We start from the raw sequence: 26,885 nt of genomic DNA on the forward strand, positions 1-26,885 counted from the left end.
TTAAAAAAAATAAGGCTTACGTAGTTTAGAAAGAAAAATTTTAATTGATAGGATGACGATTGAAAAATGTAACACAGTACGATGACTTCATTCATCAGAGGTAGTATTAAGGATATGCAATAATACTAATTTTTTTATAATTTAATTTCAAATTTATAGCTCAATCGAATATATTTAGAATATATATACATAAATTTGTACTATGCAACCAAATACTAGTATTTAGGAATAAATGTCCTTGTGAAATTAGACCGAATTTGTCCTTGTTGTTGATGAACCCATTATTAGATCAAACAAAAAAAAAGGAAAAATAAATGATATTGTGATAGGTGAAAGAGGTCCTCAAAATGCTTCCGAGGTTTGTTCTTCCTTCTCACATTCTTTTCACTTATAAAGTACAAGTCGATATTATTTCCGTCACTATCACTCCATTCCCAGCAAATTCCCATCACACACAGCTTACAGCTAATTCATATACACATTGTCAGTTGACAGCCCACCAAATACTGTCAAAATTTCCATCTCATCTCTCTCTCTTTCTATTACACACTACTACTTCTCCCGACAATGTCTTAACTCTTATGCAGCAGACGAACTTGCTGAGTGCTGACACTGACAACAAACACCCACTTCTTTATTACTCTCTTCAATTTGCCTCGTACTTCCCCCTTCACTCACTCTCAAAATTTTCTTCTTTCCTTTTACTTCTTTACCACTTATAACAATGTTACAGAAAGAGACAAATTTAGTCTTTTCTTAACTTGAATTTACTGTCACTATAAACCACCTACTCTAAATCTTGAATCCTTTTTTTTTTTGGTTATAGAAACTCCAAGAATTGATACAAAACACCCCCTTTACTTTTTTTTGTTTTCTTCTTTCTAATATTTTCTTTCAATTTGAGATCTGGGAACTTTAGTTTGGATCAATGGAGGGTGCTGACATGAATAAGCCTGAGCAGGTGTTCAATTCTTTGGAGCCAGAATTCTCTGTTTCATCACCAGTGACTCGTCAAAAATCAGCTGCTGCTAAGCAGATCATTGAGAATCATTACAAGAACTATCTTCAAGGCTTACAAGATCGCTTAGAAAGGTTCTTTTTTTTTTCTTTACTTGCCTGCATTTACACAATACTGTAGTGTAGTTTATTTGTGTTGACATGGGGTTTGAATTTATATTGTTTTTTGTTATGGTTTGTTGTGTTTTTTTCAGGCGAAGAGCGTTGCAGAGGAAGGCGCAAGAAGCACAGATACCGGATGAGGAACAAGAGAAGATGCTTAGAAATTTGGAGAGGAGGGAAACTGAGTACATGAGATTGCAGAGGCATAAAGTTGGCATTGATGACTTTGAACTGTTGACTGTCATTGGTAAAGGCGCATTTGGTGAGGTACATTGTCTTTTTTACAACTCTATTTCACAAAATTATTTTCTTATAATTCATGTTTTTATGATATAAATTTACTTAAAAAGATGGCCGGATGGGAATTGTATTAGATGCATAATAGAACAGAATCGATATAGAGGATTCGTACAGCCGATCTTAATTAGTTGGGAAATGGGGCATAGTTCATTGGTTGATTGATTTAGTAATTTATTGCTGATTAGATGCATGGATCGACAAATCAGATGACCCTGTTCGATCGGAGTGACTTAAAGTATGTCTTAGTTTTTCCCTATTAAGTGATTATTAAGGCTAAAGTTTGTGCCATTGCAAGTTATTAAACATCAAAAATAAAGATCATCTAGGCTGAGCAACTTATGATAGCCAAAACTTGTTACTTTGCACTAGTCGCGACCAAAGAGATGTGTAACTTATTCATATAGACAGATATAGAAGATCTTAATTTGCATATCGTCCCAAGCTGATCATCTCTATTAAGGAAGTTTAATTGATTAAACAAGATGATAGATTAAGAGAGATCAGTTTACTGGTAGACTGAGCATCTCTGGAGAAATATCTGCACATCATATTTCTCGTGATGCTATTTTAAGACTTTCGCTCTGACATGGCAGTGGACAAGCACACACGCATCTCCTTCTCTTACTGGTTGTTTCCACAATGTTTTCTGATGATATCAAATGGGATATCTGCTCGGATACCTGATAGCTGATCTATCTGATCTTTAAAACTGCATCAATTCCCTTTTTTCCCCACGTGAATAGTGTGTGGCAAGAGTTTCTTTTGTGTTCTCATTTGTTCTAAGCTTTATGTTTTTTTTCCCCTTGTAATGTTTGTCAAGGAGGAGGAACTCATTAATTTAGCATAAGCTATATGCCATAAATACGAGATCTATGCTTATCCTTGAATGTGAACTTAAACGTCTTCAAACTCTACTTTCAGTTAGAGCTCTATTGCCTTAGCATATTAAGACACAAAATTACGCAATGTTGACATATGGACACAGATAAAAACAGATTTCACATGAAATGATTTTCTTACATGATCTGATTACTTAATGCAGGTTAGACTATGTCGATCCAAAAGTACTGGTGAGGTTTTTGCCATGAAGAAGTTGAAGAAATCAGAGATGCTTAGTCGGGGACAGGTGAGACATTGATGATATAACGAAATACTGTTATTTACAGAAATTTATATAGAACTTTTTGCAGAATCTGGTTGAAGAATTTTCTAATCAGCATGTTTCTTGTACGGCAGTATCGAACATATTAGTTAGTTAGAGAAGCACAGTTAGGGTACATAAGGATATAATCTTCTAATATATCCGTTTGAAAGTATCACTAAATATCATCGTGTAGAAGCTGTCCTTTTAAATTGCTCACATGGAGTAGGTTTTCAAACTTATTGCAAAAGAATTTTTAAGACTGGACTAATCAATAGCAGAAATGAAACTAAATTAATAACACTTGACCACAGATTTAGTAACATAGAGAGTGAGGTGCCCAAATTGGAATAAGTTTTCTCCTTCTCATACTATTTTAGCGTAAGTGAACTAAAGAGTAGCTACAGATTTAGGTTTATGAATATCGTGTGTACAATTGCAATTACCGACATTCTACACTAATCTGTTTACAAATTCTATGGTAAATTCCATGTCTACAATTTTAATATTCAAGTACGCTGATATAAATAAACTTCATGTGGTTATTTTAGGTTGAGCATGTCAGATCTGAGAGGAATTTGCTAGTAGAGGTTGATAGTCGGTGCATAGTGAAACTCTTCTATTCTTTTCAAGATTCAGATTTCTTGTACCTTATCATGGAATATTTACCTGGTGGTGACATTATGACCTTACTGATGAGAGAAGATATTCTTTCTGAAGATGTCGCACGGTTCTATATGGCAGAAAGTATTTTAGCAATTCATTCTATTCATCAGCACAATTATGTGCACAGGTATCTGAACAATGCATGAATTGGCTTTTTCTGCAGTCTTGCATGTTACATTTCGATTCACCATATTATATAAAAGTATCTGCAAATACATGCATCTATATTAGCTTTAGTAACAACTTGTTTGGATGGTTGTTACATGTTGTATTGTATCGTATTGTTACGTTAAATACAATGTTTGTTTTGATTGTTACTTAAATTTTATTGTATCGTATCGTTAAATCTGTCGTTACGAAACAACAAAAAGTGTCACTTTATGGAACGACCGATTTGGTGTGGTCGCGTCGTAACCTTATTTTTTCTTTCATCTTGACCTTCTTTATTATTAAATAATAATCATTTTTATCATTTACCCTACCTTTTTATATAATAATTATACCTCATATCATACATTTTCTTTGTAATATTGCAAGTTTATTCTTCATATTGTTGGTGCATGACATCATGAAACGACAACAAACAATACAATCTATCAAATATTGTATACATCAAAATGATACAGTACAATACAATACAATATTGTACGATACATTATGAAACGATACATAACAACCATCCAAACAACCTGTGTAAATGAGAGAACGAACTTGTCTGTTTCCAGGCTTTCTGTTGGTAGAGAGTTTTCTGTTCCTATGGAGTATCATGGAAGTGAAAATTTCTCTTAAAGAAGTTACTATCCATTCAGAAAACATTTATCTGTTTACCACAAGTTCCTCTTGAGGCCCTTTGTCCTCCCCACTTTCTCTCTCTCTCTCTCTCTCTCTCACTCACTCACATCAGGCTCAGAGATCGTTGAGCATAAGTTCATTATGCGAGGGTCAATTGAACATTTTGATGTGGATATTGATGCTACATTTTATGCCATTATCTGTTCTTGTACATATGCAAACATTAGTAGGCTTACTCTATGATTCCAGTGTGCAGCTGATTCAGGATTTATTTTGCTTTCAGGGATATTAAGCCTGATAACCTTATACTGGACAGAAATGGACATCTAAAGCTTTCTGATTTCGGTTTATGTAAACCACTGGAAAACAAATACTCATCACTGTTGGAAGATGAAGATCTGACAACTCAGGAGTCCATAAGTGTGACTGCCGTTAGTGATAGTGCTCCGTGGTTAATGCAAAAAGACCAATTACAACAATGGAAACGCAATCGTCGTGCCTTGGTATCCTCATTTTAATACTACATTTTTCCATTATTGTGTCTGCATATGAATTACCTGTACTGAAAATGCTTCTATTTGGTTTCTTCGTTGATTGATTTAGCCATAATAATCGTTGAATATAATCAACTATAAGTGAAACTCTTTTGTAGGCATATTCTACTGTGGGAACTCTCGATTATATGGCACCCGAGGTTTTGTTGAAAAAAGGATATGGAATGGAATGCGATTGGTGGTCATTGGGGGCAATCTTGTATGAGATGCTTGTAGGTTATCCTCCCTTCTGTTCAGAAGATCCAAGAATGACATGTCGCAAGGTACTTCAATATTCTTTTGTATTTTATGGTGAAAATAAGATAACCCCTTTCACACAGGGACTCTAGAATGATCGACAACTTTGGTCAAGACAACTTTTGTAAACGAAAATTCTAAAAAAGGTCATGGTTCAGAAATGATTGATTTCTCAATTCTTTGGACATTTTTTAAATAAGAATTCTTTGAACCTATGTTGGTCGGACTCTCTGAAAATATTGCCGGGTGTGTGTCTGATCCTCCAAAAGTAGTGCATTTTTGGAGGATCCGACACGGGTGCGGCAGCATTTTGGAGAGTCCGCAACAACATAGCTTTGAACATCTTTTTGGACAAGAGGAATGAGTTTCAAATTTGTGTCAGACATCCTATTAGCTTTTACAAGTATCCATCATCTTTGTTTGATGTGTCAAATTTCTTTTTATGTATCAGATTATCAATTGGAGAGCATGCTTGAAATTCCCGGATGAACCAAAAGTACCAGATGAGGCTAAGGATCTGATCTGTCATTTATTGTGTGATGTTGAATCAAGATTGGGGACCAGAGGAGTGGAAGAAATAAAGGTAAATGCCACTAAAGGAATGGATTAGGTCCAATTGACTGTGCAGACACTCTTCAAACAAATAAAAACGAAATATGCTTCTTGCTCTCTTTGAATTATATTTTGCTTTTTCACTAATGGAATACATTTTCCCTCCTCTATCATTGATGAGATTAGATCGTCTTGTCAAAGATTTGGTACAAATTAGCATGCTCAGTGGTCATGCTGCCTCCATGCATGTGGTTTTCTTCTTCTTACCTTGCGAATACGTTTTCAGGCTCATCCTTGGTTCACAGGAACTAAGTGGGATGCGCTTTACGAAATGGAAGCTGCCTACAAGCCCATTGTTACTGGAGAACTAGACACTCAGAATTTCGAGAAGTTTCCTGAAGTGAGTATTTCTGCTTATAGATCACTTATTGCATTAATTTGACTTTCTAGAGAGGATTTAGTAGTTGTAAATTAACGCTCATGACAATGATGAGGTCAGTTAGAAGTCATCCTTTTACCTCATGATCCATGAGCCATATATGAGTGTGACATTTTTCTCATATATATGTATATCAACTTTGTTACATTTCTCTTCTCTCCGCGTAGCCCAACAATGAAGAAGATATGCTCCGCCTTTTCTTTAGCTTAGTAACTTCGATATGCAATTCAACTAATTCACCCATCACTTGTGCACTTACTTGCACGGTTGAATCTTTGGTATTTCCGAGTACTATCAACAGATATCTCCCTTTCAGCTTCTTATGAAGTCATTCTTTTGCTTTTCACTTCCATTAGTCGGTTGTGCTCAAAATTGACCAATGTAAATTCTCAAATTCCGGAGATCTCAGAATTTCAGTGTCTTTCTTAAAGTGATATGCTCCTTTTATTTCAAAGCAGGTTTATATGAGATTTTCCTTAAACAACATTCTTTTCCCTTTACATATGCTCACTTTTCACTTATAGGTAGAAGATGCACAATCAACAGCACCAAGAGTGGGACCCTGGCGAAAGGTAATGATTACTTTTCACAATGCATTACTTCACTCAATGCCCTCAAAAAAGTAAAAAATAAAAACTATAGAAAACAAAATTCTATGCTAGAATTTAAGCATGAGCATAATACTGATTATCCTAATATTTTGGAAGTTTATGCTTGTCCTGGTGAGACCATATCAGTAACCTGTTGCAGAGATTCTTGAGAAGGGGTTTGTAACTTGTGCATGTTTCTTATTTAAGACTTTTAGAGTTAGTATTTTCCTTATCTAAAGACTTTGATTCCTTAATTTAACTAGTATATACTGGACAATCTTCTATTTAGTTTCATTATTTAGTCATACCAAGAAACAATTCCTAACTTGTTGATTCCAACATGCAGATGTTAACATCAAAAGATGCCAATTTCATTGGATACACTTTCAAGAAATCAGACATCCTTAAATCAGCTGAAACTTCAGGTGCCCCACTTTCAGAACATCGCTGCCTAGAATTAAATTCCTCAATTTTTAGCTGTGACATATTAGTTAGAACATATCAGGTTCCTTATGAAACTACTTTATTTGTGAAAGGCAACAAGGTAACTACTTAAATAACAAACATGAAATATGTTATGTTATCAGCATCAGATTATCTCAAAGTAGTCAAACTGTTCCCATGCTTAGCCGTCTACATCAGTGACGTCATTTTAACTATACTGTCTTTTGTCGCAATTACTGTCTCTATACTATTGATCTACCTCTAATTCAAAGGAACATCTTCATCGTGCAGGGATAGACACGAGTTCAAATGGATCGAAGCCTCCTCCATCTTTAGTTTCATTATTTGGTACGGTAACTTTACATGATTTAACATATACTTTTTGCAGTTTGAACTATGAGATGATTGCTGCTGAACCTAAGTTTCTACCGTATCATATGATCTTGAACTAGATAGTTTGGATTTAAAAACAAACAAGAGGTTAAGGACTATATGAGGAATATCTCTGATGAACAGGTAGAAGAGCACTGTATGTATCTAGTTTGCTGCTCAATGAGTTCTATAAATGGGGATCACCATGTCTAGTTAACGTTCTTTTGCATAGAGTCCTTCAGTAACTTTTGCTAAACATCTAAAATAGATTAGATTTTCATGACAAAATGGTATGGTAGTTTGATTTAATCTCCGAGGCACCCCTTTGAACTGCTATTAGTCTTGATTTTTACAAATGCTACATGAAGCTTTTTGACTTGGTTAAGTGATGTTTATATCACCACTGCACACTTCATAAGGGTGACAATATTTTGGCGGATGGAAGATGATGCTACCGCTCCTGCAGATTTATCCCAAAAAGTCCTCTGAATGATGCCCCCCCCCAAAACCAATTGTTCTAAATATTCTCTTTTACTCCTATTTCTATATAAGTTGCTCAGCCTCCTATGACATCCATAAAAAGATTACATGTTATCTTGGAGTTCTATTTAACAGCTGAAAGCTGATGAGCTTTCATGTTCTGTTTTCGTGACAGGCCATGTAGACTTACAAGACGCAACAAAGGAGGACGACCAAAAGAGAAACAGCTGACTTTGGGTCCCCTTGGCATGTCCTTTCTACTGAGGAGATTAAGCACAGATTGCATGTGTATAAAAAAGGGAATAAACAGTCAGTATTAATTTTCACACAATTTTTGAGTTTCCTTTTGCACTTTCTGGCCTTCACCATGTAATGGTAAATGTACAGGCAAACATATACATGGCTCAATTCAATCAAAAAACATTTTGGGGAAATATCAGTTTTGTTTAAAATACTATGGTTAATGTGATGTTGGATTCCTGAATCTACTAACTTTTTGGAAGACTAGTTGTGAAATGTTGAATACCTAGAGATGGTTCTAGGTACATGGAAAATTAGACTGTATTTAGATTCTGCAATTCAGATGTGATAAAATTTGTCTGTAAGCATCAGTGATCGATACCTGAACTAATTAAAATCGCCATTGGAATTTTTGTGTGGTAATATAAGTTACTGAGGTCCCAAAGTTAGATCAAACTCACTGTAGAGACACCATCCCTATTATTAACATGCGCAATGTCAATCATATAATGGCCATTCAGTGAAGCAGAGCAACCTTATATAATAACTTATATATTATTTATTCATTTCTGGATGTATAATATTTGCAGGACCTGTAATAGAGATTATGGTCAATTGGGAAAATATTAGGCATAGCATATGGTTTCAACACAAAGATTAAAAGCCAGGGGATCTTAGGATGATTTTTCAAATCACAGAATTAGGTATAGTGTAATTACATCAAATTACGAAGGTATTACTATCCCTGAGAAATGGACAACATAACTGCACATTTGAACCCATATCTTCAGGAGGCCAAACTTTTGAATTGCTGCTAGCTTTTTGCAGAACTAGCTGGAGTACACATTTGAAGCCGCCAACAACTTTAATAGGCAAAGGCTCATTGAGATAGCCAAACCTATGACAAACTTATTGCCCTCTATAATCTGCGATCCAGAAAGTGAGAATTAATTCAGTACTGTACATAAAACACCTCAGCATATGCAATAAATATTCTACAAGTATTTACCCTTCTCAAACCAAGAAAAATGGAGCAGCGATAGTAAACAATGACAAGATGTTGTGAAACAGCAGAGATCATCATCTTGCCTTGGCCTGTGCTTTCTTTCTGCCCAGAAACATAAAGATGCGCGGGAAGAAGGACTTCTTCTTTTTCTTTGGGATCCTCACTTCTGGAGATGAATCAGTTTCAGTGTTGGTTGTTTGAACATATTCTTTTGGACTTGAGCTTTGATGAAGTACTGCATCCTCTTGTGCATGTTCAGAAGTTTTTGATTCTTTACTCTCCCCAACACTCATTCTTGGGCTCCTTGTTTTGTTTACTGGTAGAACAGATACACCAGCTTTCCGTCTTTGCTCATGCTCCGCTCTCCATTTCCTCAGCTCTTGCTCTGCTGCCAATTTTCCTTCCTTGGCTTTCTCGGCCTTCTGCTGTGCGATTTCCAGTGCTTCCTTTCTTTCAGTCATCTCACAATTAACCTCCTCGAGCCTGTTTAGACTACTCAACTCTGATTCCTTGGCTACTTCTATTTGGGAGATAGCAGCAGTCACCCTCATGTTAGCTTGTTCCTCTGCCTCGTGGGCCTGCTTGCTGAGTTCATAATACTCTTTCAGAGAAAGTGTTACTTCATCGCTGGTGCTTCGGGTTGAGTCATTCTCTTGTAGAGCAGTGATAGCTGCTAGTGCCAAATTCTCTGAAGCTTTTGCAGCCTCTATCTCTTTTTTGGCTGCAAGCAGTCTACTTTCCATGGTACTAGCTGCTGCCTTTGCTTGCTCTGCCTCTTCCTTCGCCTTCCTCAGCTCTTCACGAGCCATTTGAGCAAGTGACTTTGCGCGATCGGCCTCTTCTGCTGCCTCTTGCAGTTGATTGGGCAGCTCCACCATCTTTTCTCTTGCTTCTTTTTCCTTCGTCCGCAAAAGGGTAATCTCTGACTTTGTCCTGTTCAACTCAGCTTCAAGAGATGCAACAACAATTGCTGCCATTCCTTCTCTCTGTTGTACGGCAGCTAGTTCTGATTTTTCCTTTTCCAATTCAGACTTCAAGGAAGCTGCTGCTACTTTCAGGCATTCTATTTCAGCTGTTGCTTTCTCAATGTTGAGCTTCACTTCTTCAAGTTCTCTCTTAGCCGATGCCACTGCTAATTGTATCTCATAATGAGTTCTTTTCTCGGGCTCTAACAGCTCTACTTTCAAGCTCCCTTCTTCATCAGCCTCCTCTTTCAACTTTGATTCCATATAAGCTGCCAACTCAGCATTGAGATCTTGTAGCAAAGCTGAAGCAGTATCTAATTTTGCTTTAAGATCCTTTGCAGACAAAATTTGTTGGTTTAACCTCTCAAGCTCCTCTTCTGCCTGCTTCAGTTCTTTCTCCCAGTTTAATGTATTTTGCTCTCTCGCCATAGCTGCTCCAATTCTGTGTTCCTCTGCCTCCAGATGTCCAGCGTGTGCAGCCTCCAAAGATTCCTTCGTGTTGATGAGCTCAATAGTCAAATCCTCCACTGTCTTCTCAACTTCTTTTGATGCCGAAACAGCTTCTTCTGCTTTTTTGACGGCAACATCTTTTTCAGACACCAATAAAGCATAATCTTTACGAAGAACTTCTAATTCGGAATTCACATTTGTAAGCTCAGAAACTGCAGCTTCATGCCTGGCTCTGGCAACTTCAAGCTGTGCTTTGGCAGCAATACTAGTGTCATCAGCTATCCCTCGCTCCAACTCTTCTACCCTGAGCTTGGCAAGTTCTGAATCCTGTTTTGCTTGTTGCTCTTCTGTTTGTGCTCTCTCTAGGTTTAGCTTTAACTCTTCTATGAGTCTCTTAGTGCTCTCTAGTTCTTTCAAAACAAGCAGTTTTGCATCTTCTGCATCCTGCGCCTGTTTCTTATACAACGGGATCTCCTCCTGTACTTTTGCTAGCTCTTGCTCAACAAGATTCCGTCTCTGCACAAACAAAGAACAAAAAAGCAAACTTTAAAAGTCAGGAGTAAAATAACACAAAACTGGGAGAATCCTAGAGAATTACAACCACTTAACACCTGAGGAAGTAGTGTAATAGATGGCCACCAAGTTGCATGTAAACATAAAGTAGATACAAGTGCATATATAGGGGCAGAGGCACAAACCGACCTATGGGTTCGGCCGAACTCAATAGCTTTTGCTCCAACAGTGTGTTTGGTGATTTGAATTCATGAAATATGTAAAATATTAAATCCAGAACCCAGTCATTAACACTCGAAGTCGTGGTCCCAAAATCCAGAACCAAGTCATTAACACTTGAAGTCGTGGTCCCAAAATCCAGAACTCATAAGGTTGAAATCCTGACTCCGCCTCTGTGCATATATAAGCTAAGGAGACACTACTTGTGTCACACAGTCACATGGACTTACCAGAAAGAATGATACGTCAAACAGAATCATAATATAAAATTGTCTAGAAGACACCCATCTAATGCAAGCAATTTGGCTATCTAAATCAAGAATCAAATAGTGTAATCTAAAGGGTTGGAGAGATTAAACACTCGAAATCGCGGTCCCAAAATCCAGAACCAATTCATTAACACTCAAAGTCGTGGTCCCAAAATCCAGAACTCATAAGGTTGAAATCCTGACTCCGCCTCTGTGCATATATAAGCTAAGGAGACACTACTTGTGTCACACAGTCACGTGGACTTACCAGAAAGAATGATACGTCAAACAGAATCATAATATAAAATTGTCTAGAAGACACCCATCTAATGCAAGCAATTTGGCTATCTAAATCAAGAATCAAATAGTGTAATCTAAAGGGTTGGAGAGATTAACACTCGAAGTCGTGGTACCAAAATCCAGAACCAATTCATTAACACTCAAAGTCGTGGTCCCAAAATCCAGAACCCATAAGGTTGAAATCCTGACTCCGCCTCTGTGTATATATAAGCTAAGGAGACACTACTTGTGTCACACAGTCACGTGGACTTACCAGAAAGAATGATACGTCAAACAGAATCATAATATAAAATTGTCTAGAAGACACCCATCTAATGCACGCAATTTGGCTATCTAAATCAAGAATCAAATAGTGTAATCTAAAGGGTTGGAGAGATTACCTCCAATGTCTGTTGCCGATGAGCCTTCCAGTCGACAATCCCTCCAAACTTTGAAACTGCCTGTTTCACAGATTCGATTGGTGCTGCTGTGTCGATTTGAACCTTGTTTATGTCAAAGTTTTCAGGATGCTTAGAATGGGCAGTGGGTCCCGGGATCTTAATTTTGAGAGGGGGGGCCTTGGCTAGGGGCTGACCGATGTTATCCGATGGCTGTACATGATTGTTATTTCCAGGTTTTGTCACTTGGAGAGGAGAACTAGAAGGGGAATCAACAGCATTTTGGGTACTACTAGGAGAATTATCTTGAAAATGAAGCAGTGAAGTGTTACTTGCTTCTGCTCCTGAATGGTTAGATTGAATATGTTCAGAAGTTTCTTTTATTTTTTCCTCATTTATGGCCAATGTATTTGATTTCCTAGTTAACAATAATGAAGCATCTCTCTCATCATTTGGTTCATCAAAAGTATTGTTTAGTTGATTGTGAACACTACCATTAGAACCAGTTGGTTCATCAGATTTAATAGAAGAGGCTGAAACTAAAGTTTGAGTCTCACTCTTTTCTGAAGACAAGCTGTGAGAAGCCTCTTCTACATGCTCAGAAGCATCCGCAGCTAGCTCCCGAGTCTCGGATTTTGCATTTTCATTCGCATGTTGGCTAGTTTGAGTTGCAATATGTGATTGATCCTCGTTCGGAGAGGAAACTTCAGGTTTAAGAGAGGATTCTGGAGCATTTTGCTTGACATCTTTCGCGTCTTCCATTTCCGAATAAACAAGTGGAGACCTTGAAATTAACAAATCAATCATAGAAAAAGTTAGGAGATATGTAACCTCTCTAACAAACACCAGGTGAACTATAGAACTTGAAAATAGAAAAGACACTATCAATCAAGCTGATCAAGCTCCCTACAACAACTACATATATGCCAGAAGTAACCAATGTGTTAGTAAACTGTGTTCAAGATCAGAAAATTAGAGAAGCCAAGAAATATTAGTTCAATAAACAAAACAGAAAAATAATTCCAAGTCCACAAGTTGCTTGTATATCCTTAAGAAATTTAATCCTCTCACTGTTGTCCAAGGTTTTGGATTAATTCCTCTTAGGATAGAACGGGATAACTATTATGTGATAGCGGCACTACAAATCACATAACTTCAAAAACTAAACAAACCGAGCAAATCACACTTGACACTTATGTTTATTTGGAAAAATAATGGAGAAGAGGGGAAATTTTTTCACATTTACCATTCACCCTTTAAGAAAAAACCCAACAAAATGATCATTGGATTGAACCAAAAACGAGCAAGCTCATAAAATCAAACCATACTTAAAACAAGATTTGCCAATTCTCAAAGAGCTCGCTGTTTATTAGCATAAAACTTGCACTTTTATGAGATTAATCGCAAACTTTCACAGGATAAGTTACAAGTTTCATATCACCAGGCAAACTATAGAACCATAAAACGGGGACCTCAGATACGTCAATTAGTTTTATGCCCACAAAATGAATTTACCAAATTCTGAATTTTACACCCCCGCCAAACCCCACCCCATAAAAAGAAGAAAGAACCAACTTGGAATTCTTGAACAAATCCAAGCTAATCCACATGTTGATAATATGCAGCTGGAATCAAACCTCCAAAGCTTAAACATAATCATGTTTTGATTACGAATTAATAAAGATTACATATTTCAATATAATTAACATGAAAAAATGTTGGAAAAACGAACAGAAAGAAGAAAATAAAAAAGAAGAACATACCAGAATCTTTCTTTGTGTGTGGATATATTCTCCAAAAAGGGAAATAATAAGTATTCCTATTAAATATATGGTCCAAAATCCACTGCAAACAAAAAGAAAAGACAATTTTGATCAAAAGATGTCCATAAAAGGAAAAAGGAGCATTAATGATGAGAGGATGGTGCAACACGGGGGTGGAGCCTACCTATGTAAAATACAAAATTTGAGATAAATTTGTATAAATGAATCAAAAAGATTATGTGGGTTGAAAATAGGAATATGAAAAAGAAGAAGAAAAAACGAGTTTATCAGCTCGCCTTTGTCTTCCTCCTTTCTCTCTTTTGTCTGTTTTTTCAGTTTTCACCCTCTCTCTTTCTATCTCTATATGTTCTTCAATATAAATAAACAATAACTAAAACAACCGTAGTTTGATTATAGTCCCTGTTTCAAAGTTGTTTGATAAAAAAGACTTCGACTGGTCCGACCGTGGTAAACCGTTGATGACAGTTATAAGTACGAGGCTGAATTACAATTGATTCCCCAGATGTAGGCAACTTGGAATTTTTTAATTGAAAACATATGGCATTTTCTATGACCGAAATGAACTCCAATTTTGACTATCGAGGGTATGGTGGCAAAAAAATTAGTGGTCAAGAGGTCATAATTCGATCTGTGTAATACGACTATTTTGACTGACAATAATTTTATGGTTATTGCTAGTATCTAACCATTTAATATGAGATTATCGGACTTAATGAGTTACCTAATCAATATAAAAAGTGGCATTCTTTTTAAACAGATTAAAAAGACAAATAAAACACATAAATTGAGATATAGAGGATATCAGTTTTCCATAACTTCGAGACAACATTATTCTAGATTGTTGGTTTATTATTATTATTATTATTATTATTATTATTATTATTATTATTATTATTATTATTATTATTATTTTCATAAAGAGACTTATATTAGAAATTAAGTAACATAAGAGTTGTAGGTATTATAAGCTGAGACTGTTCGAATATTTAAATTTTTAGAACAGTCCTTATTGAAAGCTGATAAACAAAGGGATGGGAAGATAAGTAGTATAAGAAATGCCATGGTTGTCGTCCATTTGAGGGAGTGAGGTTCATGCCATGCTTAGCGAAGGCATCTGCTACATCATTAGCTTTTCGGTAGGCATGTCAAGCTCCACGCGACCCAGTTCAAACATAAAAGACCTGCAGTCAGAATTAATAGGTAAGTAAAGTTTATTGCCACGTTCGACTATGGTAAATAGTACCTGCGAATCATTTTCTATTTGAAGTGGCCAGAGGCTAAAATCCTTAGCTAACTGTAATCCTAGCCGAAGTGCTACTAGCTCAGCTTCGGTAGGAGAGAAGCAGATTAAGTTGGTTGTGAATCTACGGATCCAGTGATTGTTGGAGTTGCGAAAAATCCATGCTGCTCCTGCTCTGCGAATCGCTTGATTGAAGGCTCCGTTGATATTAAGCTTACCAAAGTTTTTAGGTAGAGGGTACCATTTAATATAAAAACTGCACGGGTTAGCTTTACGATAACGAGCTTGTGAAAGAAAGTAAAATTTTATAAGATAATACATGATAGTAGTTACAGACAACTCCTTATGGGGATTATGAAAATGATTATGATTATGTATAATCCAAATATGCCAAAGGATGAAAGGAACCATTAATATGGCAGGGACCTCAATACCTTGGTAGAGAAAGGGTCCTTGATTGCGCAGACAGTGCGAGCGAAGCCATTCATTAAAGTTGGAAGCAACAATGTTGATATGGAAGAAGGTCCATGTTGGTCTGATACTGTTACAGTTCAAAAATAAGTATGGTATTGTTTCAGGAGTATAAGGACATGATTTGTATTTAGGATCATGGAGAATATGCAAGTTGTGAAAGTTGGCTATCATACGAAGTCAATTTTGAAGTTTAGCCAAAGGAACAATTTAAGTTTATTGGGAATATGAAGTTTCCAAATCCATGAGATTGGGAAAGCAACTATGGTAGGTATGTGGTGTTTTTGAAGGTATAGATCATACGCTGATTTTGTATTGAATGTGCCAATTTGATTTGAAAACTAGCAGAATTGGTAGGGCGAGGTGAGCGAGTATTGAAGTTGGTACTTTGGATGAGGGTAGATATGGTGGGTGGGAGGATGACAAATAGCTTTTGAAGGTGCAATTGGCCATTATAGAAAAGTTCAGAAAGTATTAAGGTAGACTCGAGATTTGCTAGGGGACCTTGAATAAGGTTGTTAAGTACGAAATTGGTAGGAAGCCAAATGTCATGCCAAAAGTTAATATCATTAGCAGTTCCAAAATTTCCATTTAAGGCCCTTGGTGACGAATGTATAATCCTTGAGAAGACTTTTTCAAATGAAGGAGACGTTGCTCGTAGGTGAAATAACATATGTAGAATTTCGAGGGAGGCGGTATTTGGAAGATAAAATTCTAACCCAAACAGCTTGGGGGTTGTGGCGGAAGTGCCACACCAAACCTGTAACTAGCACCAAATTCTTGCCTTTAGTTTTCTGAATTCCTGGCCCTTCGTTGAGACGTGGTAAGGTCACTTTATCTGAACTAACTAATTAAATTTTTGTTTTGTTCGGAGTGTTAAGAAGTATGTACATTGTAGAGATTAGTTAGATGGTTAGAAGTTAGTGAGTGGGTTAGTGTACAGCTGTCAACATCTATTATATTATTATTAAGGAGTTAGTGGTTAGTGACGCATGTACATATATACACATGTACAGTACATGTAAAAATAGATTTGATATTTTCTAAAACAACTCTCTTACTTTCTTCTTTCTCCTCTATTCTATCTCTGCTTCTCCAATAAATGTGCCTCTTTAACATGGTATCAGAGCTCGGCTCAACTCCGACGAGTTCAACAATGGTGGACGAGTAAGGAGAAGGTACAATTGAGTTGGTTGAATCCAAAATTCATTTTATTTGCTTTAAATTGCAGCTGAAGATACAACTTCTTCTTCAAGCTAGAGTTTACTGATTTTGAACAAATTCAACAAATTTTCTGAATTTTTGCAACAATTTGAGTGAGTAATTCTCTTCAATTTATAAATCTACGAAATTACTATGGCAATTACTGAAAATGAATCTACTTCAACACGGTTACATCGTCTACATCGGATACTCAGAACCTTGACTTAGTTCATCACAATCATCCTTTGTATATTTATCCTTCTGATACTCAAGGTGCTGTTCTCATCTCGATTCAACTTCGAGGATCTGAAAACTATTCTCTTTGGAGTAGATCTATGAAAATTGTGTTGCATGGCAAAAACAAGTTAGGTTTTGTGCTAGAAACCTGTAGGAAGGAGCTTTATGATGCGAGTCTTCATGAACTCTGGGATCGATGTAATACTATTATTTTGGCATGGATAATGAATACCGTAGCTCCAAATTTACTGATTATTGTGATCTATGCCTCTAATGCACACAAGGTCTGGGAAGATCTTCGTAAGAGATTTGATAAAGTGAATGCTTCTAAATTATTTTATCTTCACAAGGAGATTGCAAAGCTAACTCAATTTGCTAACTGTATCTGAATATTTCTCAAACTTAGAGAGTTATGGGATGAATATGAAGCCTTAGCTCCTCCTCCTTCATGTGGATGCCATGAATCCAAGCAGCATGCAGAACACTACCAACTACAGAAATTGTATCAGTTTTTGACTGGTCTAAATGACTCTTTTGATAATGCTAAAGATCAAATTCTTATGATTCGACCACTTCCAAATGTCAACCAGGCCTATGCTGTGGTAGTTAATGTTGAGAGTCAAAGGAGAAACAATGCAGCTTTAAGTGTTGACATTGGTGATTCTGCAGTAATGATGAGTAAGGCTAACTCTGGGAATGGAAATAGTAGTTTCAAACCTAAAAATAATCTTGGGAGGTCTACACTACAATGCGACTACTGTCACTTGAAAGGTCATACCAAGGATACTTGCTATAAGCTCCATGGATACCCAGCTAATTTCAAGGTCAAGAAAAGAGGTTATTCAGGTCCCCAGGTGAATAATGTATTCACTGCTCGAGGATTCCAAACTCCTGATCTTCCTCAACCTACTCAACAACCTACTCCTCAATTTTCCTCACCTGCTCCAGTGTTTACTCAAGAACAATATGATCAGATTCTGCATATGTTGAGCAAAGGAAAGTAGGTAGAATCTGTGGCAAATGCAGCAACTATGAACAATACAGGTACTATAAAAGCCCTCATGTCTCATCTAGTTAATGGTAACTGGATAGTAGACACAGGGGCCTCCAATAAATGGTACATAATTCCAAGCTACTAAGTGAAATCAAGGATCTGACTAGTATAGACAATAACAAGGTTCATCTTCCTAATGGTGAGCATATTGCTATCAGTCATACTGGAATTCCCACAATCTTCAAAACTAAATTATTACAGAATGTCTTATACATTCCAGACTTCAAATACAACTTGCTTCCAGTTTCAAAGCTTACAAAGGAGTTAAGATTTTTTGTTTCATTTTTTCCTGATTTCTGTCTTTTTTAGAATCTCTTGAGTGGGAAGGTAATGGGGATTGGTAAGGAAGAGTGTGGGCTTTACATCCTGAAGCCAGATATCCCTGAAGGCTTAGTGCAGCTGCAGAACACAAAATAAAGTACCAGTCTAGCATCTTCTGTAAATACTGTCTCTAGTTCTAGTCACAATAAGGTAGTCCATACTACGTCTACTGAGAATTGTATTGTGTCTTTGTGGCACAAGAGACTAGGGCATGCACCTCTGAAAGTTCTACAAAATATTAGTAGTTTACCTCATATTTCTATGCAAGATCACCATTGTACAGTGTGTTCTATTGCTAAGCAATCTAGATTTCCATTTCCTCACAACACTTCTTGTTCTACTCATCCTTTTGAACTTGTGCATGCTGATGTCTGGGGACCATACAGGGTTCCAACTCATGATGGTAAGAGATACTTTATGATATTGGTAGATGATTTCTCTAAGTACACATGGCACTTCTTAATGAATACTAAAGCAGAATCTATTGTTGTGTTGAAAATGTTTTTAACACTAGTTCAGACTCAATTTGATAATAAGGTTAAGTGTCTCAGGTCTGACAATGGTACTGAGTTCTTCAATGAGCAGGTCAATAGTTTCTTGGTGTTGCATGGTATTATTCATCAGAGTTCCTGGTGTATATACACCTCAGCAGAATGGTACAGTTGAAAGAAAACACAGGTTTATTCTTAACATGGCAAGAGCCTTGAGGTTTCAAGCATTTGTTCCACTCCTGTTCTAGGGTGAGTGTGTTTCTACAGCGGTCTATCTTTTGAATAGATTGCCTACTGTCTTGTTGAAGGGAGCCTCTCCTTTTGAGAAACTCTATAATAAGGTTCCCTCTCTCCAGTACTTGAGGGTTTTTGGTAGTCTGTGCTATGCCACCTCCGTCAGAAAAGCAGATAAATTTAGCCCCGGGGCTATTCCTGTTGTCCATCTTGGCTACTCTTCTGTGCAAAAGAGATACATTTTATATTATCATCACTCAAAACTATTCTTTGTCAGCAGGGACACTGTCTTCAATGAGGATGTTTTTCCCTTTAAGCATGTCATATATGGTTCCTCTCCTTTATTCCCCATTTTGGATCTTTCAGAAGTTGATTGCTCTTCTCTCCATTGCATTCCTACTCCTAGAACTACTGCAACTGAGTCATCTTCTTCTGTTTCTAGTCAATCAGTTGATCCAAGTCAACTAGTTTCTGATCCTCATCTACAGTCCAACCCTTCCCCTGTTGCTGCTCCACTTCTTATTAGGAAATCCTCTAGAACTTCTGTTCCTCCTATATGGTTAAAAGATTATGTTGTACCCTCCAAAGAAGCAGCCTGCAATTACTCCATTTTCCAGTATGTGTGTTATGACAAGTTGTCTACTGCCTATCAGGCTTGTCTTGCTGCATACTCAGTTGTGTCTGAGCCTACCTCCTATGCTGAGGCAAGTACTTATCCTAAGTGGATAGAAGCCATGCAGGCTGAGATTGTTGCCCTTGAGGAGAACCATACCTGGTCTATTGTGGACCTGCCTCCTAGCAAGGTTCCTATTGGTTGTAAGTGCATCTTCAAGGTTAAATACAAGTCCACTAGGGAGGTGGAGAGGTATAAGGCTCGACTAGTTGCTAAGGGGTATAGTCAGCTTGAAGGTCTGGATTACAAAGAAACTTTCTCTCCTGTGGCCAAAATAGTGACAGTGAGATCTATAGTGGCTTTGGCTGCAACATCTGGCTAGTTTATTTTTCAAATGGATGTGCACAATGCATTTCTTCAAGGAGAACTTCTTAAAGAGGTCTATATGCAGATCCCAGATGGATTTGCCGGGGGGGGGGGTCATCAGAAAGTATGTAGATTGCATAAGTCCTTGTATAGACTCAAGAAGGCTCCTAGACAGTGGAACCTGAAGCTGACTTCTGCTCTAAAGGATATGAGATTTGTACAGTCTCATTATGATTACTCTCTTTTCACACAAAGGGTAGGTGGCGATCTTATAGTAATCCTGGTATATGTTGATGACCTTCTGGTTACTGAGAACAATGTGGAGCTTATTCATCAAGTAAGGACATATTTGCAAGCTAAGTTAAAAATGAAGGACTTGGGAGAATTAAAATTCTTTCTGGGAATTGAGTTACTCCAGATCTAAAGAAGGAATCCTTATGAATCCAAGAAAATATGCTCTTGAGTTAGTGGCTGAGCTGGGATTAGCTGGTGGAAAGCCTGTTCTTGAGTTCAATCATAAACTCACCTTAGTAGCATTTGATAAATTCATGAACAAGGGAGAAGCCTCTACAAATGCACAACTTGAGGACCCAGGTAGCTATCAGAGATTGGTAGGCAGATTGCTATACTTGACAATGACAAGGCCAGACATTGCCTTTGTTGTTCAAGTACTGAGCCAGCACATGCATGCTCCCAAGCAGTCACATATGAAAGCAAATGCACGAGTGGTCAAGTATGTCAAGGGAACTGCAGGATTAAGACTGTTTATACCAGCAAAAGGTAACAAGGAACTAGTTGCCTACCGTGATTTAGATTGGGGTTCATATGTGGAGACAAGGAAGTCTATCACTGGTTATATAGTTAAGATTGGTGAAGCTTTAATCTCTTGGAAATCCAAAAAGCAAAGCACAGTTTCTAGGAGCTCTGCTGAATCAGAATTCAGAAGCATGTCGGCTACTGTTGCTGAAGTCACTTGGCTAGTTGGTTTGTTTGGAGAGCTAGGAATTACAGTGAACACTCCTGTGCAGTTGTTCTGTAATAGTAAAGCTGCTATACAGATTGCAGCACATCCCATATTTCATGAGAGGACAAAACACTTTGACATTGATTGTCATTTTGTAAGGGAGAAAGTTCAGGGTGGTCAAATTCAGACTCAACATATTGGGACTAAGGAACATCCTGCTGATCTGCTTACCAAGAGTCTATGCAAGCCACAACATGAGTATTTGATTAGCAAGTTGGGAATGAAGAATCTCTTCCATCCCCCAGCTTGGGGGGGGGGGAGGGGGGTTGAGAAGTATGTACATTGTAGAGATTAGTTAGATGGTTAGAAGTTAGTGAGTGAGTTAGTGTACAACTGTCAACAACTATTATATTATTGTTAAGGAAATAGTGGTTAGTGACGCATGTACATATATACACATGTACAGTACATGTAAAAATAGATTCGATATTTTCTAAAACAGCTCTCTTACTTTCTTCTTTCTCCTATGTTCTATCTCTACTTCTTCAATGGCTATGCCTCTTTAACACGGAGTAGATCCCCAAAGAAAATTCCTTTGAATTTTATCAATTTTTTTAAATAATTTTGGCGGGCAAAATAATAATTTGCATGGCATATGTAGGAATCGTCGAAAGGATAGATTTCATTAAACTTGTTCGTGTGACAAGATTGAGAAAATTTGTTTTTCATCCTTGAGTATATTATTCATTGGGTCTAGGATAGTAGGATGCATTGCTAGTCTCGGCTTTGAGGCTGCAAGTTAGTTTTCCAGAAGGCTTAAATATTGACCTACTGTTGTGGAGGTGCACATATTGAGAATAGCGGAGACACCCATACGAGTCGATTTGTTATTTTGAACATAAATAGACGTTCTTCAAGTTTATAACATGTGGCACTTTTGATCTACTCAATAACAAACTCAAAACGGATTTTTTTAAAATGGTCGGACGTGATCATATGTTAAATAAAAGCAACCGATCAGAACTCCATTCCCCAAATCAATTTTAAATAAATTCTTCTTCACCTAAAGAACTCCCTGTGATAATATGAAGTCACATGTATAATATTGAGTAATTATATAGGATGTAAAATCTGTTAAGGTCTCGATATTCAGAGATATAAAAATTGCCCATCTTAGATAATAATGGTATACAAAAAATTAAAATTTATGACTTTTGGACTGCTATGTGTTCAAGGAAATTTTCGCTTTTTTAGGTGGAGTTAAAAAATGGTTGCTCAACTAACAGTCTTTTGTTTCCATCCTTCATTATCGCGCAGTCAATTGGCCTTCACCCTTTGGCTACTTTACCTTTGTCTAACCAACAACAACAACAACAAAGACTTGGACCGTCTTTGATTGTCTTCTGCAAATTGAGACCTTGGCAACTCGGTGCACTAAGTTTTCGCTATGCGCGAGGTTTGATCGGACCATAAGGATCTATTGTACGCAGTCTTACCCTGTATTTCCGCAAGAGGTTGATTCATGGCTCGAACCCATGACCTCCTGATCACTTGGCAGTAACTTTACCAGTTACGCCAAGACTCCCCTTCAATATACCAAATTGAGACTAATATACCAAATTATAATGTTATTCTTTCGGACAGATCTTAATTCACCATTGAAAGAATTAAAATTTAAATTGAAAAGAGATTGGTTTTTGAACTTAAGATTCAATCTCTGCGTTGTTAAGCGAGTAATCATTTACATATACCAATACATAATTACATTTACATACTTTGCGTGAGTCGTAATTCTTTAAAATATAGAAAGAAATGACAAGAATGATAGCATTATATATGCAGGTGTCTTTACTAGATGTGTTTCTCATGCTCCAAACCAAGAGAATATTCATTCCTCTATGCACATATAAATAAAATTGGGTGAATAAGGCAGGTTCATAGATTTCTCTGTGCAAAACACTTGTAGTAGTATAAAAGGATGAAGTTTAAGGCCGAAAAAGAGAAAAAAACAACAAAAGAAGAAGAATTGTTTGAAGAAGCCAATTAATTAATCAAACAAGCCGTCTTGGATCAGTAACATTAATCCTCCAATGTTCATTTTTGAACCCCAATTTTTCAGCCTTGTTCCTCATCCATTCCAAGCGTATTATGTCCAATCTTGACAACCCACAATATTTCTGTAAGTTCTCATCCATGGTATCATGAAATTTCCACCATCTCCAATGTGCGTTATCGTTCGCGTACTCATGATATTCAAGAACGTTCCAATTACAATCATAGTCCCGGTAACACATCCATGGCTTTAATCCTAGATAATGTATAGTATAAAGAATTGGAGGATCTGCTCCATACCAATGGTCCTTAAGACTAATCCCATTTTTTTTTGTCCAAAAATCTTTCAAGAAATTTATCCTTCTTGGTAACCTATGCCACCATACAAACACTTCATTAAGGAAGCCTTGATCACCTCCATTATATGAGATAACATCTTTAGTACGTTGCATGAACATGTCGAACGTGCAATTTGATGGCTCGATCACCATTAGCCCGGAATTGAAAATGGACCTGCTGTTACCTGCAGTAGCAAATTCAAGATTTAGAGTCAATAAGTTCTACATCAACTATGTCTAGTCTAAATCTGGCAGTAGCTACCTGTAGCAGACAACTGGGGCAAATAGAAAAGAAAATCGATGTTACGAAGGACAATTATATCAGAGTCGACAAAAATGATCTTGTCATAGTCTGTGAGTTGCCATAGCCTGAACTTGCTATAGTTGTATTCATTATATGTCTTGTTCTTAGCTCTAGGGTTTCGGATTCTGTCGATGAATCGGAGTTTCCAACCTGCTTTGACGAGGGCCTCACGTTTAGGCTCGGAGATACTGATGTCCAGAAGGAGAAGAAGATCATGTTTGGTTCCTGTTTTGAGAAGACTTTGAGCTAGAGCAAGTGCACCACAAACATAATCTTCAGAGGAATGAACAACTGTGGCGTAGGCGACTTCTCGTTTTGGTGTCTTTCTGATGCTTTTAATGTTGGAAACATCATAGACCTCGCTCATTTCTGAAATCAAATTAATTATGTCAATATAGATGATGACTAGCAACAAGAATTTCATCTAGGTACATGGCAAAAATTAAAATATATACTTAATCGGACCACTAATAAGGTAATTAACGGTGAATCCCCTACCTCGGCTACTTACTTACCTTACAATTTTTATAAAAAGATTCCTAAAATATTTGAGACGGTTGCATTGCTTTATAAATTATTTAACCTATGTGAATATTTCAGCCATCCTATAAATGTGCTTACACTAAGGATTTTATCTGGCGCCTGTAGCTCAGTGGATAGAGCGTCTGTTTCCTAAGCAGAAGGTCGTAGGTTCGACCCCTACCTGGCGCGATAAGCTTCTCTTTTTGCCGTACTGGTTTTTCTTCTTAATTGGAAAGCCTATGTCGTCCTGTTTCTTGCTCTAACATTAACCCAATTCTTAAAGAGGAAAATGGAAAAATTAGAGTACAAAAGGAAAAAACAAAGTGGTTTCTAAAGCAAAATTAGCACCAATAAATGTTACCTTTTCCCCAGAAAGGCAAAGCTAAATTGCAAGAACCAATTGGCAAAGAAACCTTTTGTTCCAACCTAACAACATCCAGTTGATAATACCACCAATCCCCTTCTTGTTTTATCAAATCATCACATCTAAACAACTCCACCATAGGCCTACATTTGCTCAAAAACACCACTTTTGTCTTCCCATTCAAACCCTTTTTTCCTCTCTTCACTACCAAATTTGCCACCACAAGGTGCACTTGCACCCTAAACACATCTCTTCCCCACCCTTCTTCTGGATACTTGCATGGCAATTTTGCTACAATCATGTCCATGTTACTGTAGTTATCGAAAATTGGCATTGGTATTTTAGGACATTTAGGTACAACTACCTCTTCTTCTTCATCTATCCAAGGTGGAAACAAATCTTTCCATTCAAACAAGTCTGAAACCTTCTCGAATTCTACTGGTATTATAATATGTCCGTGCTTGCTCCAATCGCTAGTATTCTCGTCCTCCATATTCACCATCCCAATTTTCGAATTCGAACCTTTTTCCATTGTGTCCAAGAAACTAGGCAATTCATGCTTTATCATTTTTCTTGTATCGTTCACCACCGGGTTTTTCAGTTCTGCTTTCATCTTTATCTCACCTCCCGCCTTTTCAAAAACAAGAAAATGTTATTTAAGTAATTATACGCATGCAACGTGATATATTCTACTGATATACGTGATATACATACATACATACATATATATATATATATATATATATATATATATATATATATATATATATATATATATATATATATTGGATGAGAATATTTCAGATAGTAACCTGAAAAAAAGAAGTTAAATGCAACTTGCTATTATGAGATGTATAATTAGCGTAAAATATTTTTCAGGCATGGTTAGAACGTAATCCAACTAAATGGACAAATCTTGACCTCTATCCCTTTGTTCAGGGGCGGCCCAACCTCATCGGAGGCCTAAAACAAAATCTTAATAAGAGGCCTTAATATATATATATATATATATATATATATATATATATATATATTTAATATATATATATATATATATAATGAACATCGTTTTTAAAAAAATTAGACAAGTGAGGATGTATAATTAAAAAAAATGAGAACTTAGTTTTATAAAATACAGAAAATTAAATGAATTTAACGTTGATTGCATCACAACTGAAATGGGAGAATGCAAAAAACATAAGTGACTCCTTTTTTTTAGTAAGTCCCTTTCTATATTTGGTAACAATTCAACTTTAGATTTTTCTTTTTACCATTATTGAGATGATTTCTAGCCCAAAAACTTCTATGATTTATTTAATATTACAAGCTTCAAAAACTTTTCTTTATTTCATAAAATCCATGTCCAGTCAAACACTTTCATATAAATTGGGACGGAGAGAGTATAATTTATGTAAGAAAAATAAATAATAAGTTAGATTATTAGATATATAGTTACGTGATCAACTAATGAATAGAGAAATATAATTAAGTAAAAAAGTAAAATAAGATTGACAGAAAATTATTTTAGTTATATTAATTAGAGGAAGAAATCGAATTATTAAAAATTAATATGACAATAAAGAAATAAATTTATCAATAATAAAAGATAATTATATAAATAATATACTACTATATATAAAGAATACTAGTAATTTTGGGGCCTTTAAATTTTTGGGACCTAGGGTTGGGCCGCCCCTGCCTTTGTTGAATATGGAAAACTCCCCTTGCCTTTAGTGACGGAGACACTTTCTACAAGGAATGTCATTCAACACCATTTTGTCAAATAATTCAAAAATAAAAACATATATACCATTTTCAAATAGAAATATATGGACGATACAAAGTAAATACTAATTAGAGACAAGAAGTAAACCTTAGAACCTCTACGTACAACACTAAATTCAAATTCACAGACACAAGCTAAGTTGCGATAATAGACTGACACCACTTATAAAAAACTTGTGTATGCTACTGCTTACCTTACATTCACGCGACGAGCATACAACAATGGATGCTGCATTTTCGTGATAAACAGAAGTTGATGGACGGAGAAGAAGGCCGGCGTAAGCAATCAAGAAGCAAGCCAAGAAAACCAAGTTGATTTTGATGATCAAAGCCTTTGATAGAGGAGCCTTCATGTTCATCATCTTAATTTTCAATAAATTAAATCCTAGTGTGGAAAGCAACCACCAAATTAACCAGACTGTTAATGAAGTTTTATATGAAAAATTAGGTTGTTAATTCAGGTTATTAATTAAGAAAAAAGACAAGGGAAGAAGTAAAAAAGAAAATCTCCAAAAATGTATATTTCTTTGTTTTAAAA

General features: G+C 36.5%; 3 protein-coding genes, 1 long non-coding RNA gene and 1 other non-coding gene across 8 annotated transcripts; 3 read left to right on the forward strand and 2 right to left on the reverse strand.

The window, feature by feature from the left end:
• The first annotated feature begins 472 nt into the window (after positions 1-472).
• On the forward strand, positions 473-8,120 carry LOC104092988 (uncharacterized). Its single transcript, XM_009598687.4, has 12 exons — positions 473-1,092; positions 1,212-1,386; positions 2,462-2,545; positions 3,112-3,353; positions 4,302-4,521; positions 4,671-4,835; positions 5,261-5,392; positions 5,648-5,761; positions 6,325-6,372; positions 6,737-6,815; positions 7,126-7,182; positions 7,862-8,120. The coding sequence occupies exons 1-12, from the start codon at positions 929-931 to the stop codon at positions 7,915-7,917; spliced, it is 1,536 nt and encodes a 511-aa protein (XP_009596982.1). The 5' UTR covers positions 473-928; the 3' UTR covers positions 7,918-8,120.
• A 463-nt stretch (positions 8,121-8,583) lies between these two features.
• On the reverse strand, positions 8,584-14,144 carry LOC104092987 (protein WEAK CHLOROPLAST MOVEMENT UNDER BLUE LIGHT 1-like). 3 transcript variants are annotated; one of them, XM_009598685.4, is made up of 5 exons: positions 13,952-14,144; positions 13,768-13,849; positions 12,008-12,788; positions 9,016-10,863; positions 8,584-8,852 (listed from the first exon to the last, which is right to left on the reverse strand). In XM_009598685.4, the coding sequence occupies exons 3-5, from the start codon at positions 12,764-12,766 to the stop codon at positions 8,757-8,759; spliced, it is 2,703 nt and encodes a 900-aa protein (XP_009596980.1). In that variant the 5' UTR covers positions 12,767-12,788; positions 13,768-13,849; positions 13,952-14,144; the 3' UTR covers positions 8,584-8,756. The 3 variants fall into 3 exon arrangements, 2 of the variants coding, with proteins under 2 accessions (XP_009596980.1, XP_009596979.1); XR_685536.4 differs by lacking the exons at positions 13,768-13,849; positions 13,952-14,144 and adding an exon at positions 13,580-13,700 and having other exon boundaries at positions 8,936-10,863; XM_009598684.4 differs by lacking the exons at positions 13,768-13,849; positions 13,952-14,144 and adding an exon at positions 13,580-13,702.
• Positions 14,145-17,854: 3,710 nt separating this feature from the next.
• On the forward strand, positions 17,855-18,640 carry LOC138903723 (uncharacterized). Its single transcript, XR_011413085.1, has 2 exons — positions 17,855-17,983; positions 18,303-18,640. It is a non-coding gene; the product is annotated as an uncharacterized lncRNA (long non-coding RNA).
• A 4,065-nt stretch (positions 18,641-22,705) lies between these two features.
• LOC104092986 (UDP-glucuronate:xylan alpha-glucuronosyltransferase 2-like) lies at positions 22,706-26,715 on the reverse strand. 2 transcript variants are annotated; one of them, XM_070192187.1, is made up of 4 exons: positions 26,535-26,715; positions 24,560-25,186; positions 23,635-24,045; positions 22,706-23,557 (listed from the first exon to the last, which is right to left on the reverse strand). In XM_070192187.1, the coding sequence occupies exons 1-4, from the start codon at positions 26,707-26,709 to the stop codon at positions 23,034-23,036; spliced, it is 1,737 nt and encodes a 578-aa protein (XP_070048288.1). In that variant the 5' UTR covers positions 26,710-26,715; the 3' UTR covers positions 22,706-23,033. The 2 variants fall into 2 exon arrangements, with proteins under 2 accessions (XP_070048288.1, XP_009596978.1); XM_009598683.4 differs by lacking the exon at positions 26,535-26,715 and having other exon boundaries at positions 24,560-25,198.
• On the forward strand, positions 24,315-24,387 carry TRNAR-CCU (transfer RNA arginine (anticodon CCU)). The gene has a single exon. It is a non-coding gene; the product is annotated as a tRNA-Arg (tRNA).
• Positions 26,716-26,885: the final 170 nt, after the last annotated feature.

Source organism: Nicotiana tomentosiformis, chromosome 12, assembly GCF_000390325.3.
Source record: "Nicotiana tomentosiformis chromosome 12, ASM39032v3, whole genome shotgun sequence".
NCBI classification, from domain to species: domain Eukaryota; kingdom Viridiplantae; phylum Streptophyta; class Magnoliopsida; order Solanales; family Solanaceae; genus Nicotiana; species Nicotiana tomentosiformis.

What these genes read in the sequence shown, in the direction of transcription:
- LOC104092988 (XM_009598687.4), top strand. Translation starts at nt 929, where the DNA reads ATGGAGGGTGCTGACATGAATAAGCCTGAGCAGGTGTTCAATTCTTTG. An exon ending in CAGCACAATTATGTGCACAG is followed by an intron (nt 3,354 to 4,301) that starts GTATCTGAACAA and finishes TTTTGCTTTCAG; the next exon opens with GGATATTAAGCCTGATAACC. An exon ending in ATTTCGAGAAGTTTCCTGAA is followed by an intron (nt 5,762 to 6,324) that starts GTGAGTATTTCT and finishes TTTCACTTATAG; the next exon opens with GTAGAAGATGCACAATCAAC.
- LOC104092987 (XM_009598684.4), bottom strand. Translation starts at nt 13,614, where the DNA reads ATGTGGATTAGCTTGGATTTGTTCAAGAATTCCAA. An exon ending in GATTTGTTCAAGAATTCCAA is followed by an intron (nt 12,789 to 13,579) that starts GTTGGTTCTTTC and finishes GTTAATTTCAAG; the next exon opens with GTCTCCACTTGTTTATTCGG. An exon ending in ATCGGCAACAGACATTGGAG is followed by an intron (nt 10,864 to 12,007) that starts GTAATCTCTCCA and finishes TTGTTTGTGCAG; the next exon opens with AGACGGAATCTTGTTGAGCA.
- LOC104092986 (XM_070192187.1), bottom strand. Translation starts at nt 26,709, where the DNA reads ATGATGAACATGAAGGCTCCTCTATCAAAGGCTTTGATCATCAAAATC. An exon ending in GCGTGAATGTAAGGTAAGCA is followed by an intron (nt 25,187 to 26,534) that starts GTAGCATACACA and finishes AAAAGGCGGGAG; the next exon opens with GTGAGATAAAGATGAAAGCA. An exon ending in GCCCCAGTTGTCTGCTACAG is followed by an intron (nt 23,558 to 23,634) that starts GTAGCTACTGCC and finishes TTGCTACTGCAG; the next exon opens with GTAACAGCAGGTCCATTTTC.